This window comes from Cnephaeus nilssonii, assembly GCF_951640355.1.
Source record: "Cnephaeus nilssonii genome assembly, chromosome: 4".
NCBI classification, from domain to species: Eukaryota; Metazoa; Chordata; class Mammalia; order Chiroptera; family Vespertilionidae; genus Cnephaeus; species Cnephaeus nilssonii.
This window is the reverse complement of record NC_137075.1, coordinates 51,971,149-51,990,024: the sequence shown is the minus strand read 5'-3', so window position 1 is coordinate 51,990,024 and position 18,876 is coordinate 51,971,149. Positions and strand designations below refer to the sequence as shown.

The 18,876-nt window shown below is 38.8% G+C and overlaps 1 protein-coding gene across 13 annotated transcripts in view; it reads left to right on the top strand.

Moving 5' to 3' along the window:
• The window catches only part of GABPB1 (GA binding protein transcription factor subunit beta 1), a 60,124-nt gene that overhangs the window by 29,660 nt on the left and 11,588 nt on the right, over nucleotides 1-18,876 (top strand). For 5 of the 13 annotated variants that reach the window (XM_079767491.1, XM_079767495.1, XM_079767485.1 and 2 more), the window contains exons 2-7: nucleotides 2,051-2,158; nucleotides 5,814-5,981; nucleotides 7,811-8,005; nucleotides 9,086-9,233; nucleotides 9,567-9,680; nucleotides 14,923-15,108. In XM_079767491.1, the coding sequence (XP_079623617.1) occupies nucleotides 2,051-2,158; nucleotides 5,814-5,981; nucleotides 7,811-8,005; nucleotides 9,086-9,233; nucleotides 9,567-9,680; nucleotides 14,923-15,108 (919 nt within the window). The remainder of the gene's footprint in view (nucleotides 1-2,050; nucleotides 2,159-5,813; nucleotides 5,982-7,810; nucleotides 8,006-9,085; nucleotides 9,234-9,566; nucleotides 9,681-14,922; nucleotides 15,109-18,876) is intronic. The other 8 variants (XM_079767494.1, XM_079767486.1, XM_079767489.1 and 5 more) reach the window with 3 other exon arrangements.

Here is an 18,876-nt window from a genome sequence, read left to right as displayed (position 1 = left end):
GGCAAGAACATACAATGGAGTCAAGACAGTCTCTTCAATAAATGGTGTTGGGAAAATTGGACAGATACATGCAAAAAAAATGAAACTAGACCACCAACTTACACCATACACAAAAATAAACTCAAAATGGATAAAGGACTTAAACATGACGGGAAACCATAAAAATACTAGAGGAATCCACAGGCAGCAAAATCTCAGACATATGCCGAAGCAATTTCTTCACTGATACCGCTCCGAGGGCAATGAAAACTAAAGAGAAAATAAACAAATGGGACTACATCAAAATAAAAAGCTTTTGCACAGCAAAAGAAACCATCAACAAAGCAACAAGAAAGCCCACTGCATGGGAGAACATATTTGCCAATGTTATCACTGATAAGGGTTCAATCTCCAACATTTACAGGGAACTCATACAACTTAACAAAAGGAAGATAAACAACCCAATCAAAAAATGGGCAACGGACCTAAATAGATACTTTTTGAAAGAAGACATAAGGAAGGCCAAGAGACATATGAAAACATGCCCAAAGTCACTAATCATCTGAGAGATGCAAATCAAAATGACAATGCAGCCCTAACCGGTTTGGCCCAGTGGATAGTGTCTGCCTGTGGACTCTGAAGGGTTCCAGGTTTGATTCCGGTCAAGGGCATGTACCTTGGTTGCGGGCACATCCCCAGTGGCGAGTGTGCAGGAGGCAGCTGATCGATGTTTCTCTCTCATCGGTGTTTCTAATTCTCTATCCTTCTCCCTCTCCCTTCCTCTCTGTAAAAAATCAATAAAATATATTAAAAAAAAATGACAATGCGGTACCATCTCACACCTGTCAGAATGGCTATCATCAACAAATCAACAAATGACAAACAAATGACAAGTGCTGGCGAGGATGCGGAGAAAAAGGAACCCTCTGCACTGCTGGTGGGAATGCAGACTGGTGCAGCCACTGTGGAGAACAGTATAGAGTTTCCTCAAAAAACTAAAAATGGAACTCCCATTTGACACAGTGATACCACTTCTAGGAATATATCCCGAGAAACTAGAAACACCAATCAGAAAGGATATATGCACCCCTATGTTCATAGTGGCACAATTCACCATAGCTAAGATTTGGAAACAGCCTAAATGCCCATCAGCAGATAAGTGGATTAAAAACTGTGGTACATCTACACAATAGAATACTACACTGTGGTAAAAAAGAAGGAATTCTTACCATTTGCAACAGTGTGGATGGAACTGGAGAGCATTATGCTAAGTGAAGTAAGTCAGTCAGAGAAAGATTAATATCACATGATCTCACTCATTTATGGAATATAATGAAAACATAAACTGATGCACAAAAACAGATCCAGAGACAGAGAGGTATCCATCTGACCATCAAACCTCAGAGGGAAGGTAGGGGAAGGTGGGGTTAAGGGGGAGAGATCAACCAAAGGACTTGTATGCATGCATATAAGCCTAACCAATGGACACAGACACTACAGGGGTGAGGACATGAGTGAGGAGGGTGTGTGTGGGGGGGTAATTGGTGGATAAGGACACATGTGTAATACCTTAATAAAGAAAAGAAATAAAATTAAAAAATCCACTTTTTAAATTAGGAAGATAACATAGTAACATTGAAGAAGCTTTGTAAACTGGAGGCAAATTTCCCATAATCACAACTTCAAAAAATAATTTTCAGCATTTTGTTCTCTTTGTGCATATTTTGCCATTCAAAAACTTGTTTTGTATTTTATCTTTTCACTTAACATGACATAACTTTTTAATGTTATTTTATAACTTCAAAACTATTATTTTAAATTACTGCATATTATTCTACTAGATTTCACACTTTAACCATTTTCCAGTCTTTAGATTGTTCACATTATAAAAATGATTATGTAGATACATATCATACATATTTACTTATATAATCCTTATTGATAGATCTGTTTCAATATATTTTTGTTTATTCTTCTGAGTAGATCTCAAAAGTTGGGTCATTTATTGGTTCAGTAGTATGGGACATTTTTGTAACTTTGGAGATTTTAAATTCATCTATGTTTTGTTTAGATGTCCCTGGTAGATTTGGGAAAGAAGCTTTTAGAAGCGGCACGAGCAGGTCAAGATGATGAAGTTCGTATTTTGATGGCAAATGGAGCTCCTTTTACTACAGACTGGGTAAAGAATGATTCTAATGTGGTATTTTTTCTTCTCATTTTAGAGTTTTTTTTTCAGATAAAAATTTAGTATTGTGTTTATAAGTGGTAAAAATTTTATTTTGCAAATTTGTTTGCAACTTTAGAATTACAGCTGTCTTTTGAAGGGAATGGTTTGTATCACAAGAGGGTTTTTTTTTTTAGACCAGTGGTCGGCAAACTCATTAGTCAACAGAGCCAAATATCAACAGTACAACGATTAAAATTTCTTTTGAGAGCCAAATTTTTGAAACTTAAACTTCTTCTAACACCACTTCTTCAAAAGACTTGCCCAGGCCGTGGTATTTTGTGGAAGAGCCACACTCAAGGGGCCAAAGAGCTGCATGTGGCTTGCGAGCCGCAGTTTGCCGACCACGGTTTTAGACTATGGAGTTTAATAAGATAGGATGAATATAAAATGTAACTAGTTGTGATTTAATTTAAAGGTCTTATAAATAGCACAGGTACAATTTCTGATTCAGAAAATAACAGGTAAAGATTGGGGTTAATGTTATAATGGCTTCTAAAAAGGAAAAAAAAAGTTTGCATTTTAATTGATATTTGTAAAACTATTGCAAACATGACCAAAGAGGAAGACTAGAATGGGAAGTTCTTAGTAATTGAAGGCAACTGTGAGGAAGACAAAAACCATAATTCTATTTAATTCTGGGGTTAAATCAAAAGGGTTGCTTTTGGGAGTTCAGAGGGCTAGGAATCTAGATTAACCTTTCCACTGGTAACAACTAAAAATTCCAGATTTTTAATTTTGTTGGTTTTGGCTGACTTGTCCTGTGTTCTTTTTTATTATTTATTAAAAACAAAACAAAACAAAACAAATTTTAACATGGAAAATTTCAAACATTATCAACCCCTTCATAGCCTTTACTCAGCTTCAAAAATTATCAAATCATGATGAATTTTGTTTTCTCTATAACCCCATCTACTTTTTTTTGTTATGTATTATTTTAAAGCAAATTCTAGGAATCATCTCACCCATACATATTTTAACATGTCTTTAAAGATAAAGATATTTTGATTAAATATTTCAAAAAATCTTAAGTGCACTCATGAGTTAGAGAGAAAATAGAGATTATCAACCTGAAAAACCAAGTGAAAGGCAGAAACCAGAGAAATTTTACCCAAGAACATTTGCTGAACTAAGTAAATTTGCCTATTGGTTTTCCCACCTCATTGGCATGGATTACTGAAGGCAAAGACCTGAGACTGCTCACAGAGAGAAGTCTCCTAGGAAAGTCTCTCCCCATAACTCTGGAACCCCAAAGAGATGCACCTTCAGTACAAGGATAAATCAGAAGTACTCCCTTCCTCCTCCTACCTGCTTCTGCCCCGGCCCTGTTATTAGGGTACTGCCAAGTAAAGGAACTGACTTGAACCAATACATCAAATGGAGAGAGGAAAAGATTTGGAGTCACAAGCCATTACTTGCACACATTTGTGTCCTGTACATTCTATAAAACCATAAATTGAAAAATGAATGTAAAGTGATCTTTGGACTAGATCCTAGGTTCCTGGGAGAAACAAATGAATATCCTTTCTGGAGGAACCTACCTTCATTCTAGGCTTTATATCCACAAATGAAATTCCAGGAAAAATGAACAGTCAAAAATAACAGATAAAAAACAAAAAAAAAAACCCCACAAAAAATAACAGACAAGGAAAAGATATTTTGAACAATAGCCTACTGAAACAACTGACAACAGAAGACTTATAAGAACTTTAGATAATATTTTAATATAAGCAGATTGAGAATAGCTGAAAGAAAATTACTAAACTGAAATATATGAAAAAAATCATCTAGAATGCAATGCAGAAATTGATACAAAATGTAAAAGCTGTCAGGAGTCATGAAGGCTAGTGTGAGAAAGACTAAGATATATGTAGTCATAAACCCACTAGGAGAGTGAAAATAGGGATGAAGTAATATTAAGACATGATGTCAGATTTTTCCAGGACTGATGAAAGATGGCAGCTCACAGATTGAAGTGGCTCATCAAATCTCCAGCAGGATCAATAAAAAAAATCTCTAAGAATAGACACATCATAGTGATACCACAGTATATCAAGACAAAAAGATCTTAAGAAGGATTAGTGTCCATAAAACATGGAATTCCCAGGGCAGTAGTAAAAAGACAAGACAAAGAAGGATGGGCAGATGATTTAATATGCTACTTTACTAAAGATAAAGTTCAAATGACCAATAAACATGAAGAGATGCTCAGCTACATTACTAATTAGGTAAATGCAAAGTAAAATCATGAAATATCGATTGTATATCCACCAGATTAGCCAGAAAAAAAATGTCTAGCAGTACCAAGCAGTGGTAAAGAGATGTGTGGAGCACAGTTTGGCAGTACCTAGTAAATTCGAACATGTGCATACTTGTGATGTAGAACTTCTGAAAACATTCCCAAGAGAAACTCTTGTTCATGTACTTGAGACATGTATAAGACTATTTTTAGCAGCAGCATAATTAATAGTAACAAAAACTGGAAACCCAAATGTTCATCGGTAGATTAGTTAAATTAATTAAATTAATTAGTTAAATTAATTAATTAGTTAAATTATTCATTCAGTAGACTATTACAGAGCAGAGAAAATTAGTGAACTACACTTAAATTCACCAGCATGGGTGAATCTTATGAACATATTGGTAAGCAAAAGAAGGTAAGTCATAGAGCATTACATGCAGTATGATTCTATTTAAACAAAGTTCAAAATAGGCAAAACCAAGAGTATATTATTTAGAGATATATAAGTGACTTAAAAACAAAAACAAAATAAAGTGGATGTGAGGGCAATCTGGCTGCGACATCAGTCACCCCATTGATGGCCAGGGATTGATTCAGCTGATCTGCCTGGCAAGGCGGGTATCCCCCTCCTCCCTCACTGGTCCATGTGCCTCCCTCCTGAAGCTGCATGCTAGGTCTAGGTCGAAGAGGACGACCTTCCCTCCAGAGGAGAGGACCGGTATGGGGTCAAAGGTATATGAGTAGTTGCGCTCCCCTGCTAGAACCTCCAAACAAGCTTTCACTCACATTTTAGTACTGCCGTGTATATTGTGAATGTGGTGTTAATGTAGTGCCTTGCCTAGACCACATGAAATTAATATAATGGGCTCTGTTCTGGTTCTGTCCTGACTGACCTTTGACAGCACACCTCAGCTCATATTTTTTCTTAAAAAATGACTATATGAACTCCTTTAAAAATATCACTTAGGTGCTTTAATTTATTTTTTAAGTCCTATAAAACAGTTTAATATAAAAACATACACTATTACATTTATTTGATATGAATTTCATAGATGAAAAGAAGTTTTGTGTGGTTGATATGAGGACGTTTCCAATATTCTGAAAAATTTCTCAAACCCTAATTATCTCTAATTCCTGATGAAATTAATTTTGTTTAAGTTATCTTATCTGAAATATTGACTTTTCCTCTTCACTGAGGAAATTTTTGAAGGCCTCTATGAAGCAAATGTCATGAGCATAAATTCTTTTTTTGAATTATTATGTAAACAGATAGTATAATTTTGCTATTTAAACAAAATATAAAATAGAAGGTAGTAATAGAAATGTACTAAAAGACAATAAATGTGGATTTTTTTTCTTGTGGTATAGCTGGGAACTTCTCCACTTCACCTGGCAGCACAGTACGGGCATTATTCCACCACAGAAGTACTACTTCGAGCTGGTGTAAGTAGGGATGCCAGAACCAAAGTGGACCGAACACCCTTACATATGGCAGCTTCTGAGGGCCATGCCAGCATAGTAGAGGTTTTGCTTCAGGTATGTGTTCTCTCTTTTTGTACTTTAAAAAGTAAACCCCTAAAGGGCTTATGGTTTTATAAGAGGGAGAAGAAAACTAGTTTATTGAATATCTATCCCTCTCCCCATGTTATCTCATTTTGTGTATGTAAGGAGATCAAATGTAAATTACCTTAAGGTTTTCCTTTGTGAGGGAATAAAACACTTATTTTAGGTATGTTCTTAGTGAAGTCAAACAATTGATTTCTTAAACCTTGATCTCTGCCATGGTGAGGGACTATAGTTTTTTTTGTCTTAACACAGTTAAAATGCTCATGGAAAAGAAATATTAGGCTTGGATAATTAACAAATAAACAAATAATGCAAATGGGGATTTTTCTTTAATCATTTAAATTCCAGAAAGAAAATTCTGAAACAGAATGATAGATTTAGGTATTCTTAATCCTTTTTATTCTGGCCTCTAGATCAGCAATTTTCAACTGACGTGCAACAAGAATTTTTGAAACATGCAATACCTATTTAGTCAGGAGCTCTGACTTCCTTTCTCTTAGATTTCAAATAAAAAAATGACCAATGTTATTGGTCTTGTCTCAAAATAAGGTTGCTCCTGATTGGTTAAATCTTGGTATCTGAAATCCTTATATGTAAGTACTAGAGGCCCGGGGCATGGATTTGTGCACCAGTGGGGTCCCTCAGCCTGGCCTGCGCCCTCTTGCAATCCGGGACCCCTTGGGGGATGTAATAGTGCGCAAAGCGGCAGGCGGCCAGGGAGGAGCCTGAGCCCAGGCTGGGTGCCAAGCTGCCCCCGCTCAATCCAGTCCCACTGTGCCTGCTGCTGCTGCTGCTGCCGCCGCAGCTGCACTTGCCAGCCCTGAGCCTGGCAGCTGGCGCCCTTTGGTTGCTTAGGCTTTTATATATATAGAGAGATAGGCACCTAAGTTTTTAAAAAGTCACTTTGGAGCAAAAAGGGTAGGTAATTACTATTATTTATTAAATTTTTTTGTAAGTCAAACAAAATTATACCTATTTTATGTCAGATCAGCAAAAAATATATTTTTTGGTGTGTTGTGTAACTTTAGTATTTTATTTATGCTGTGAAATGAAAAAGGTTGAAAATCTCTTCTCTAGATCAGCCTGTCCGAAAGAAATACAATGTAAGCTTCAAATGCAAATCGTATGTAATTATAGATTTTCTATTTTATAAAAGTAAAAAGCAATTTAAATATTATAATTTATTTAACTTAACATATACAAAATATTATTATTTCTACATGAAATCAATATAAACATTATTATATTGCTTATTTTACATCCTTATTTTGCTGTTTAGTCTTTGAATCCAGTGTATAATTACCCATACAGAACTACTCTATTCGGACTAGCTATATTTCAAGTGCATAGCCACATATGTCTCGTGGCTACCATAATGGACATTGTACCTCTAGTTGGCTCCCCTTAAATTCTTTATATTGCACTGGTTTTGAAAGCAAAGGATATTTTTGTGTAAATAAGGAACTAGAGTTAAAAATAGGGTTTGGGAGGAATGCTCATAGTTTTCCTTCACTTCTTATTCTGTTCTAGCCCTTCATGCTCACAGCTGGGTGACTGAAAAAATCAGTGCTGCTCTCCTAAGAAATTAGAAGGAAAGCAATTAGGAAAGTCATCATGATAGAAAACCGGTTAAGTGACAGATGTGTGGTGATCCTGGAGCATATAGATTATTCAACACACAAAAAATGGTTGATCATGTTAGTAGCAAATTCTTTTAAAGTGTAATGTCTAGAATTTTCATTTCAGCAATTTTTAATATTTCATATTTTAGAAATCTCTTATTTTTTATATTTTTGTAGCATGGTGCTGATGTCAATGCAAAGGACATGTTAAAGATGACAGCTCTACATTGGGCCACAGAACACAACCATCAAGATGTGGTGGAGCTTTTAATCAAATATGGTGCTGATGTACACACGCAGAGTAAATTTTGTAAAACTGCATTTGATATTTCAGTAGACAATGGGAATGAAGATTTAGCAGAGATATTACAGGTAACTTTTTCTTTTAATTTAAGAAAATAAACAAAAGATCTCTGTTTTATGGATGATTTGAACTATTCAGTTTGTAGCTTTTCATTTTGGACTTAGTTATTTTGGACAGGCCTTTTCCTCTTTTGCTTTTTGTTCATTACTCTTCATTTTCCTGATTGTAAGACTGTAGTCTTTGCATGCAACATAAGATTAGATAAGATGTTACTTTCTGTGTTAAATTCCTAAATTCTCCTACACATTTTATTCTATTAATTCTTTTTGTTGCATACCATATGGTTTTGGCTACCATATGGTGTTTCAAAGTCTGTTATATTTCACTAAAAAAAAATTTTGTTTGCAGACATAATAATGTCCCCTGAGTGAGTGATACAGTCTTTATCATTCTGAGTGGTTTCTTTTATTTCTCACCGTCCTCAGAAAAATCTATGAGCATGGTTATTTTTGGCTTTTGGTCAAGTTTTTCTAATAACCAACATTTCTATTCTTCAGCTAGACAATATTGATGTAAATTATCTTCTTACTGCCTCTTCTTGCATGTCTTCTTGTTATCCTTCCCAGTAAAACTCTTTAAGACCATCTGACTATTAGACTTCAGCTAGTTACTTAAAGGATATGTTCAGAAAAATGAACTTTGCCAGGCCTCTTCCAACTCTTTTACTCCTAGGAGTGCAGTTTGGGGGTTAGGTTGAAGATGTAGAACAATTGGAAAGGACATGCTTTATATATATAGTGTTATAGATTGCTGAATATAGTGGAGGAAATAATTTGATTTAAATAATTTAATTTCTGAAGCCACAGGGCAGCATATCTTTCAGCTGTGTTCTATAAAAGCCTTTCAGATATCCATTTCTCCTGTCATTGGATTTTGCTGCTTTAGCTAATGGGAACTTAGAATATAAATTCATACTTTTGGTTTACCTCTATATTCTTAGTAGACCATAAAAAAGATACCCATTTATATTATATGATTCTTCTTAAATTACAGAATGTTCCTTTATATTTCTGTTTGTACTACGTTGAGAGCCTGTGCTATATGTTCTGGTTATAATTCTGAAAATATTGTGGTGATTTGTCCCCCAGATTGCTATGCAGAATCAAATCAACACAAACCCAGAGAGTCCCGACACTGTGACGATACATGCTGCAACACCACAGTTTATCATTGGACCTGGAGGGGTGGTGAACCTAACAGGTCTGGTATCTTCAGAAAATTCATCCAAGGCAACAGGTATTGAGATGCATATAGGATAGCTATTGGGATTTTAAGCCTTAGTAGGTATCCATCCTTTTAAGAAAGGACAGTTGGAGAACGAGGGTAAGAAAAACCTTGGTTTTCTTTGGTATAATTGAAAAAACACCCAAATTTTTATGAGAAAACAATTTAAAGAAAGGTGATATTGCAAAACATACTGCAGTATTATCTTTCAAAACTAATGCTATCCAAGCTTGTTTTTCACAAAACTAATATTATTCAGGCTTCATTTAAGAGTTGAATAAAGTAAAACAGAATATCAGATTAAAGCTCCTTAAAAATTCAAATCTATTTTCTCTTTTCTCACAGATGAAACAGGTGTGTCTGCTGTTCAGTTTGGAAACTCCTCTACATCAGTATTAGCTACATTAGCTGCCTTAGCTGAAGCATCTGCTCCCTTGTCCAACTCTTCAGAAACTCCAGGTTAGAAAAACAAGTCACATGTGTACATTAAAAGTTGGAGATTCAAATATTCACAAAGGCCAAGAATCCTGATATATAAAACCCAGGGTCCATAACATCCAAAACGACCGAAGGCTCGACTGGCCGGAAGTCAGTGCTGGGCTGCTGTTGGTGACCCAGCACTGACTGCCAAGGGGGCTGCAGATCAGGCCTGAAGAGAGGTCTGGAGAGAGAAGCAGGGTCTGATCTGTAGCCTCCATGGAAGCTGTTGATCAGCCCTTGCCTCTCTCTTTCTCTTGGGGCCTGGCCAGCAGCCACACTTCTCTCTTGGGCCTCCCCTGGGGCTGCTGATCAGCTCCGCCTCTCTGATCAGGCCCGTTGATAGGCCCGGAGACGCTGACTGGCATAGAAACTGACCAATCAGAACCAAATCAGGGTGAAGTGTGAGGAGCCAATGGCTGCCTAGGAGGTGGAGCTTTTGATGCTGACTGGCATAGAAACTGACCAATCAGAACCAAATCAGGGTGAAGTGCGAGGAGCCAATGGCTGCCTAGGAGGTGGAGCTTTTGATGCTGACTGGCATAGAAACTGACCAATCATAACCTAATCTGGGTGAAGTGCGAGGAGCTAAGGGCTGCCTAAGAGGCGGAGCTTTTGACACTGACTGGCATAGAAACCAACCAGCCAGAACCTAATCTGGGTGAACTGCGAAGACAGAACCTAAGGTGGGGGCTGTGGAGGGGTTTTAAGGGCAACAGCTGTTTGGTGTAAGGTGTAAGAAAGCAGTTCAATTTTTTTAATGACCAGTTTGGCAGTATAGTGTATATGGCTGGCTATCCGTCCAGATATAGGGATTATGTATTTTTGTCTGCCAAGAGCATCTCCTCATGATGAAAAAGGCTCCCCCCCCCCCCACTTAAGCAATCCTATCCTATATAATCTATCTATACTACTAAAAGGGTAATATGCTAATTAGACCGGGTCAACCGGCCATCTTCCGGATGACTGACTTCCTTCCGGACAAAGCCATGGTGGTGGGAGTTGAGGCAGAGGCCGATAGGGGGGGCGATCAGGCCGGCAGGGGAGGGCAGTTGGGGGCAAGATCAGGCCAGCAAGGGAGGCAGTTGGGGGCGAGATCAGGCCAGAAGGGGAGGGCAGTTGGGGGTGAGATCAGGCCAGAAGGGGAGGGCTGTTGGGGGCGAGATCAGGCTGGCAGGGGAGGGCAGTTGGGGGCAACCAGGCTGACAGGAGAGGGCAGTTGGGGGCGAGATCAGGCCGGCAGGGGAGGGCAGTTAGGGGCGATCAGGCAGTCAGGCAGAGAGGTTAGGGGCGATCAGACAGGCAGGCAGAAGGGTTAGGGGTAATCAGGCAGGCAGGCAGAGGCAGTTAGGGGCGATCAGACAGGCAGGCAGGTGAGTGGTTAGGAGCCAGCGGTCCCAGATTGCGAGAGGGATGTCCGACTGCCAGTTTAGGCCCGATCCCAAGGGGTCCCTGATTGGATAGTGTGCAGGCTGTGCTGAGGGGAACCTCCTTCCTCTCCCCCATGCATGAATTTTGTGCACCGGCCACTAGTCCTATATAATAAAAGCCTAATATGCAAATAGACAGAACGGCAGAATGACTGGTGGAATGACTGGTCGCTTTGACGCACACTGACCACCAGGGGGCAGACGCTCAATTCAGGAGCTGCCCCCAGCCCTCAGGCCCCAGGCCAGCCAAGGTGCTAGAAGGTGCTAGTAGGGAGTAGGGAAACCACAAGATGTAGTGTAGTTACCCCTTGGCTAATAATAGCAATGTGCATTGCTATCCTGAGGTTTTGAAGAGGTATAAGAAGACAGCAATTACTGGAACCCAGAGACAGAGGGCTTTTTCATCTTTGTTTCATATGATGTGGTAAGGACCATAGGACAGTAGCAGGGGGCCCCCCTGATCGCCCCGCCAGTCACCCCACAGATCAGCCCTGATTGCCGGCCAGGGCTAGGGATCCTACCCATGCACGAATTTTGTGTATCAGGCCTCTAGTGTCATATAAAAGGCTAAAGTGGGCAGGGTTGAGATAATGGCCTTCTAAAGAGAGTGGGGCAGGGCAGGGAGGCCTCAGCTTTTCAGCTACAGCTATTTCTAGTCATATGCTCAGTGTTGCCAGATCCTAAAAATCAAGTGAATAAAAAACCTGATGAACAAAATAAACTGGTGAATATAATAGAATCAGGGGCATAGAAAGGGAGTGGACTGACAATTCTCGGGGGAAAAGGGTGTGGGGGGGTGCGGGAAGAGACTGGACAAAAATCATACACCTATGGATGAGGACGGGGGGAAGGGGTAAGGGCAGAGGGTGGGGTGGGAACCAGGTGGAGGGGAGCTATGGGGGGGGGGGAAAGGAACAATTGTAATAATCTGAACAATAAAGATTTGTTAAAAAATAAAACATAAATAAATAAAACATAAATAAATAAATAAATAAATAAATAAATAAAATAAAATAAAATCCAGATTTTCAGCTCCCCATGAAAGAGCAGGATCTGGCAACATTGAAGTGTTCTCATAGTGTACTTTCCTGTGCATAAAACTAAAGAGATTAACTTTTGACTGCTGATTTCTCTATCTTTGGCCAGCCCATTTTTTAAGATACCTGAGCATGTATTCTATGCTAAGTTCTTAGGGTTTCTTGGGAGCCCATTGTCTTCTTATGTAATTGGTTTCCTTATTTTTTCTTAAATTCCTTACCATAGCACATCTTAAAAAGAAAGCTTTTAGATGAAAGGCAAGAACTCTTATTATTTTAATGACAGTCATTGCAGATAGTGCAAAGATGAAAGTTCTGGAGTTGTGCCTTGATTGTGTGTGATCTCAGAAATTTCTTACAGATGATGATGCTTGGAAATAGTCACTACTTATAGTTAGCATTCAACCTGAGTGAACATTTCTTTTTCATATGGATATTTTCTTAAAAAATCAAAGCAATAGTCTATGTGTTTGAAAACCTGAGTAGTTGTTCTATTGAATATATTACTATTTTATGTCCTACATTTCATTTTATAATTATCTTCCTGAAATTTTCTTAAGTGCTTGGTGATAAAGCCTAATTATAGTTTAAGACAAACAAAAAAAATGAGAGAACTCAAAAACACAAAGGCTCTTTGCATTTTGAGTATTATCTTCTGCAGTTTGTATTGTAACCCTTGATTATAAAATAAAGCACTAACAGAGTTGCAGCCTGGCCTGCTGCCATGTGTGCATCCTTGGAAAGTAGGGTCCCAGTACTCCCCTGCCTTTAAAAAAGAAAAGGAGTATATAGTACATATGTAGGGCCTCTGTCTTCAGTAAATCCTGTGGTCATTGATATCCATGATGTTATCCTGGGAATTGGTAGCAACTTAGCATGTTTTTGAGCAACTGTGTATCTGAATAGTAGCACTTGAGGAGAGAATGCTTTTTTTTTTTTTAATTATACTTTTGGTAAAAAGTTGCCTCAGATAACTTATTAAAAACCCCATATAATTTAGAAATAGTTCTTATGTCACTTCTTTTTTTCAGAAATAGTTATATTAAACATTTTTTATGTTGACAGTTTTCAAACCCATAGAAAAATTGGAGGATGAATTTTATACCTTTCACCTATATTCACACCTCTTAACATCTTGCCACATCTGCATGTTCATCCCCACCACCAAAGTTTAAGAATTTGACCCAAATTATTTTATTTTGCCAAATTATCTGAAAGTAGGCTGCAGACCTCATGACACTTCATTCTTTATTACTTCAGCATGTATTTCTCAAGAATAAGGGCAGCCTTTTACTACTCACACCTCCATTATATTTCCTAAAAGCATCAGTGTTAATTTAGTGACGTTACTGACATATGGTCCATAGTTCAAGTTTCTTCAGTTATCCCCAAGATGTCCTTTAAACTCTGTTTTTCATTCAGGGTCCAATTAAAGTTCACACATTGTATTTGGTTATTGTTCCTCTTAGTCTCCCCCAATCTAGGATTATTCTACTGTCTTTGTTGTTCTTTATGACATTGAAATCTTTGTAGTCTAAGCCAGTTGTCTGCAGGATCACCCACATTCTGGATTCATTTAGTTCTTAATAATTAGATTCAAGCCAAACATTTCCAGGAAGAACACAGTGATATTTTGTAATCTCACATTGCATCACATCAGGAGGCACATAATGTCAGGCTGTCCTGATAATGACCGCCTGGTGAGAGTGGTAACCACTAGATCTTTATAGTTCCCTCTTTCTAACGAATGCTAATCTTTGGTGTGATACCTTGGGAACATTTAAATATCTTGTTTCCTCAAAACATTTTACCAATGGTTTTAGCATCCTTTAGGATGTGCAATGATATATATATATTTTTTGGTTACATTGATAATTTTTCATGTTATTAAGTAAGTGTTATATATTAACATATTGTTATAGTAGATCATAGTATATTACTATAACATAATATATTATGCTTAATATATTACGTATTAGTTAAATATAATATATTCATATGCTACCAGACCTGCATGCCACTTATTATCAAGGCAACCCCTGTTCACATAATCCAAAAAGGGAATACTGTTTAGTCTGGCTACTTGGAAAATACAAATTTTCATGTTTCATTGGATATTGAAATGTTTATCAACTCCTATATAAATGTAAATGGAGTATAACCACATATAAAATCATCTTTTGGCCAAAACCGGTTTGGCTCAGTGGATAGAGCGTCGGCCTGCGGATTGAAAGGTCTCAGGTTCAATTCCGGTCAAGGGCATGTAACTTGGTTGCGGGCACATCCCCAGTAGGGGGTGTGCAGGAGGCAGCTGATCGATGTTTCTAACTCTCTATCCCTCTCCCTTCCTCTCTGTAAAAAATCAATAAAATATATTTTTAAAAAAATCATCTTTTGGATTATGGAATTTTATTAAGCAGGTGGACCCTTTGTTATATCTGTGACTTTAGGAGACCTTACAAATTTTGTACCTCATATAACTAAATGAAGAGGAATTGTTTATTTAAACACACACATGCATGAATAGTTGGAACTCACTTATTGTAAATTGTGGGACTTGTAGTCATAATGTTTTCATAGATATGAATAGCACTTAATGTTTACATAGATATGTATAGACTAAAGTTTAAAACCATGTACAAACTTTTCTGTGTAAGGAAGAAGCAGGGAAGGCAAAGGTACTAAAGCAAAAAGAAACTTCTGTTTTTATTTTTATATATGTTCACTGATTTTCACATTTATATTTTTCCCCCCCAGTAGTGGCTACGGAGGAAGTAGTTACTGCAGAATCAGTGGATGGTGCAATTCAGCAAGTAGTTAGTTCAGGGGGTCAGCAAGTCATCACAATAGTAACGGATGGAATCCAGCTTGGAAATTTGCACTCCATTCCAACCAGTGGAATAGGCCAGCCCATCATTGTGACCATGCCAGATGGACAGCAAGGTGAGTAGTAGGCATTTCCATAAAGTTGCTGTTTATTCTCAGTTTGCCTTAAGTTATGTTTTTGTAACCCTTTGCAACAGATTTAGTTGCCTCACTTTATTTGCTTAGGCTAATATTAAAGTTAGCTTGCTTTATCAGAGTATATACCAGGTGGAAAGAAGAATTGGCCCCAAAGTATTCTGCTTGAAAATGAGCTTAAATAAATAATTCAAAATCAGTATTGGATGATAATTTCTTAGTCCATTTAATGCAATTCAGATATGTGAGCTTTTAAAAATACCATGTAAGAAAACGCAACCTAAAAAAAAGTTGGACTTAAGATTGTAATAGCTATGTGATAGCAACTTTTAGCAGCTTTGTTGACAGTTTTTCCATTTTTTCCCCTCTCGGAAACCACAGAGAGCAATAAGATGGATGAAGTAGAAGCCCCAACTATGTTTTCAGTGAATCTAAAAGGTTGAGAAAACCACAGAATTCCACCTTTTAAGTGCTGCCAAAGACATCTAAGAACATTACAGTCAGGGCAAGAGAACTCTCATGAAAACCTACAATGGTGCATCAAGAAAAGAAAAGGGTTGAGTTCAGAAATCAGCAATAAGTACACACTCCCAGCAAGACAGGGCCCACACTGAATAGGAAGTGCAGTGCATCCAGCAGGACTAAGATAGATGGAATCGGATGGAATAGTGGAGGAAGCAGAAAGAGAAGGGGAAGCAAGTTCCTAGCTTAGAAAGCATCACCCTGCACCCAGTCCCCGAAAAAAAAAAGTATGTGCACACACATACTTTTAGAAAATGAGTAGGATGGCAGAGACCATGCCTCTTCATGGCCAGTGAAGGAATTACGGAAGGGAAAGGCTGGAGGTAGAAGTTCTCCTAAACTGCCTTTGGTTTAGCAGTAGAGGAGGTATGACACTTAGGAAGGAGTTTGTCATTGTAGCAGGACAGGAGGAGACCTTGACCTGTGAAGCCTGAGAGGCCTTTCTCCTGTTCTGCAGAAATCACCTGCTGATAGCTGGTCTAAGAGCTCATCAGGCCCAGGTGCTCTCGCAAAGCCTTAACGAACTAATCCAATTATACAGAAAAGAAGAAAGCTTTCAAAGTATCTGTATTAAGCAGATACAGCTTTGTTTCCCAAACCTAACATTTATACAGACAAGTCTCACTGATGAACAAATGGAAAGAAACTCATAGTTTCAAATCGGAAGACTCACTATCAAGAAGCTCTCAATTTTTTCCTGACTTGATTTGTAAGTGTAGAGTGATATATTTTTTTAAATTTTTATTATTTTATTTTTTAAAATAAGTCTTTATTGTTTAGATGATTACAGTTGTTCCTCTTTTTTCTCCCCATAACTCCCCTCTACACGGTTCCCACCCCACCCCACGCCCTTACCCCCCCCCCATTGTCCTCGTCATAGGTGTTCGATTTTTGTCCAGTCTCTTCCCGCACCCCCCCACACCCCCTCCCCCCCGAGAATTGTCAGTCTACTCCCTTTCTATGCCCCTGATTCTATTATATTCACCAGTTTATTCTGTTCATCATATTTTTTATTCACTGGATTTTTAGATTCACTTGTTGATAGATATGTATTTGTTGTCACTTTGTTGTTCATAATTTTTATCTTTATCTTTTTTTTCTTCTTCTTCTTCTTAAAGAATACCCTTCAGCATTTCATATAATACTGGTTTGGCAGTGATGAACTCCTTTAGCTTGTTCTTATCTGTGAAGCTCTTTATCTGACATTCAATTCTAAATGATAGCTTTGCTGGGTAGAGTAATCTTGGTTGTAAGTTCTTGCTATTCATCACTTTGAATATTTCTTGCCACTCCCGTCTGGCCTGCATAGTTTCTGTTGAGAAATCAGCTGACAGTCATATGGGTACTCCCTTGTAGGTAGCTGTTTTTCTCTTGCTGCTTTTAATATTCTCTGTCTTTTTTACTTGGCATTTTAATTATGATGTGTCTTGGTGTGGTCCTCTTTGGATTCCTCTTGTTTGGGGTTCTGTGTGCTTCCTGGACTTGTAAGTCTATTTCTTTCACCAGGTAGGGGAAGTTTTCTGTCATTATTTCTTCAAATAGGTTTTCAGTATCTTGCTCTCTTCTTCTGGCACCCCCATAATTCTGATATTGGTACACTTGAAGTTGTCCCAGAGGCTCCTTACACTATCTTCATATTTTTGGATTATTTTTTCTTTTCCGGTTGGGTGTTTTTGCTTCTTCGTATTTCAAATCTTTGACTTGATTCTTAGGATTCTCTCGTCTGCTGTTGGATCTCTGTATATTATTCTTTATTTCAGTCAGTGTATGTTTAATTTCTAATTGGTCCTTTTTCATATCCTCGAGGTTCTCACTAAATTTCTCGGAGGTTTCTAGAAGATTCTTGAGTAACCTTATAACCGTGGTTTTGAACTCGGTATCCAGTAGTTTGCTTTCCTCCATTTCTCTCATTTGTGACATGTTCCTTTGGCTCCGCATTTTGGCTGCTTCCCTGAGTTGACAGAGTGGCTTTGTGTGCTAGGTGTCCTATAAGGCCCAGTGGCTCAGCCTCCCCAGTCACCTGAGGTGGACGCTTTTGGTGCACACCTTTGTGGGCTGTGTGCACAATCTTGTTGTAGTTAAGCCTTGCTTGCTGTTGGTATCACTGGGTGGAATTGACCTCCAGACCAATTGGCTGTGAGGACCAGTTGTGTCTACAATGGGAGAACTGCTGTGCTGGAAACACCCTTATGGGGCAGGACTTGCTTCAGTGGGGCTTTGGTGCTCAAGAGTCTGCCCCTTGAATGTGTCTCTTATGGATCTGAAAAGTTGTGGTGTGGTCTCACTTTCACCACTGGGTGCACTGGCTCTTGGATCTCCAAGGAGGTGCAAAGTCAACCACTACCTGAAGCCACCCAGCAGGAGCTACAGAGAGATCTTCAGATTCCTCCTCTTAGTTTGGGGTTTGGAGGTGCCCAGATGAGGCGCAGCTGTGAAGCAATGCAGGCTGCTGACGAGCCTTAGGTCTTCTTTTGGAAGCTCTGGGGTTCTTTGACCCAGCTGCAGTTTGTTAAGTTAGGTTGCAAAAGGCAAGTCCATTCATATGCAAACGCCTCTGCGTACAGCTTGGGTGGGGTTGTAAATTGGGTGGGGCGTAGTCTCAGGGAATTACAGGGTGGTGCAAACAGCAATGGTTGCCCATTGGCCCTGCCCCCGATAGGTCCCTGGGTCTCTGTGTCCTGCAGCCCCGTGCAGGAACAATGAACGCTGCGACCACCTCTGAGAGAAAGCTGCCCTTGTGTTCCTGTCCCAATGCCAGACAGTCCAGTTTCTCCCCGTATGAGTCTGGGGCCCCAGAGTCTCACCCAGAACTGGAGTTCAGAGCAGTCGGGAGTTTGTATCTCCCTCCCGATTGAAAGAGACCACAGCGTACTCAGTTGCCAGCCCGTTTCCGCGTGCACCTCCATACCTTCCCTCTTCTGCACCTCTGCACCTCCTACCAGTCTAGATGCGCTTTTCTCTTTCCTTCTTGTTGTAGAACTTCCACTCAGCCAGCCTTCCCGTGGTTCTGGATGATATCCGTTTTTTCTTTTAGTTGTAATTTTGATGTGGTGTGCGAGACAGCAAGTTCAGGTGTTTACCTATGCCGCCATCTTGGTTCCTCCCCTGTAGTGTGATATTTTAAAAAGACTATTAATTTGCTGTTATAACAAAATGCTATAGACTGGGTGACTTGAACAATAGCTTTTTATCTTCTCATGGTGCTGGAAGTGTGAAATCCTAGGTAAA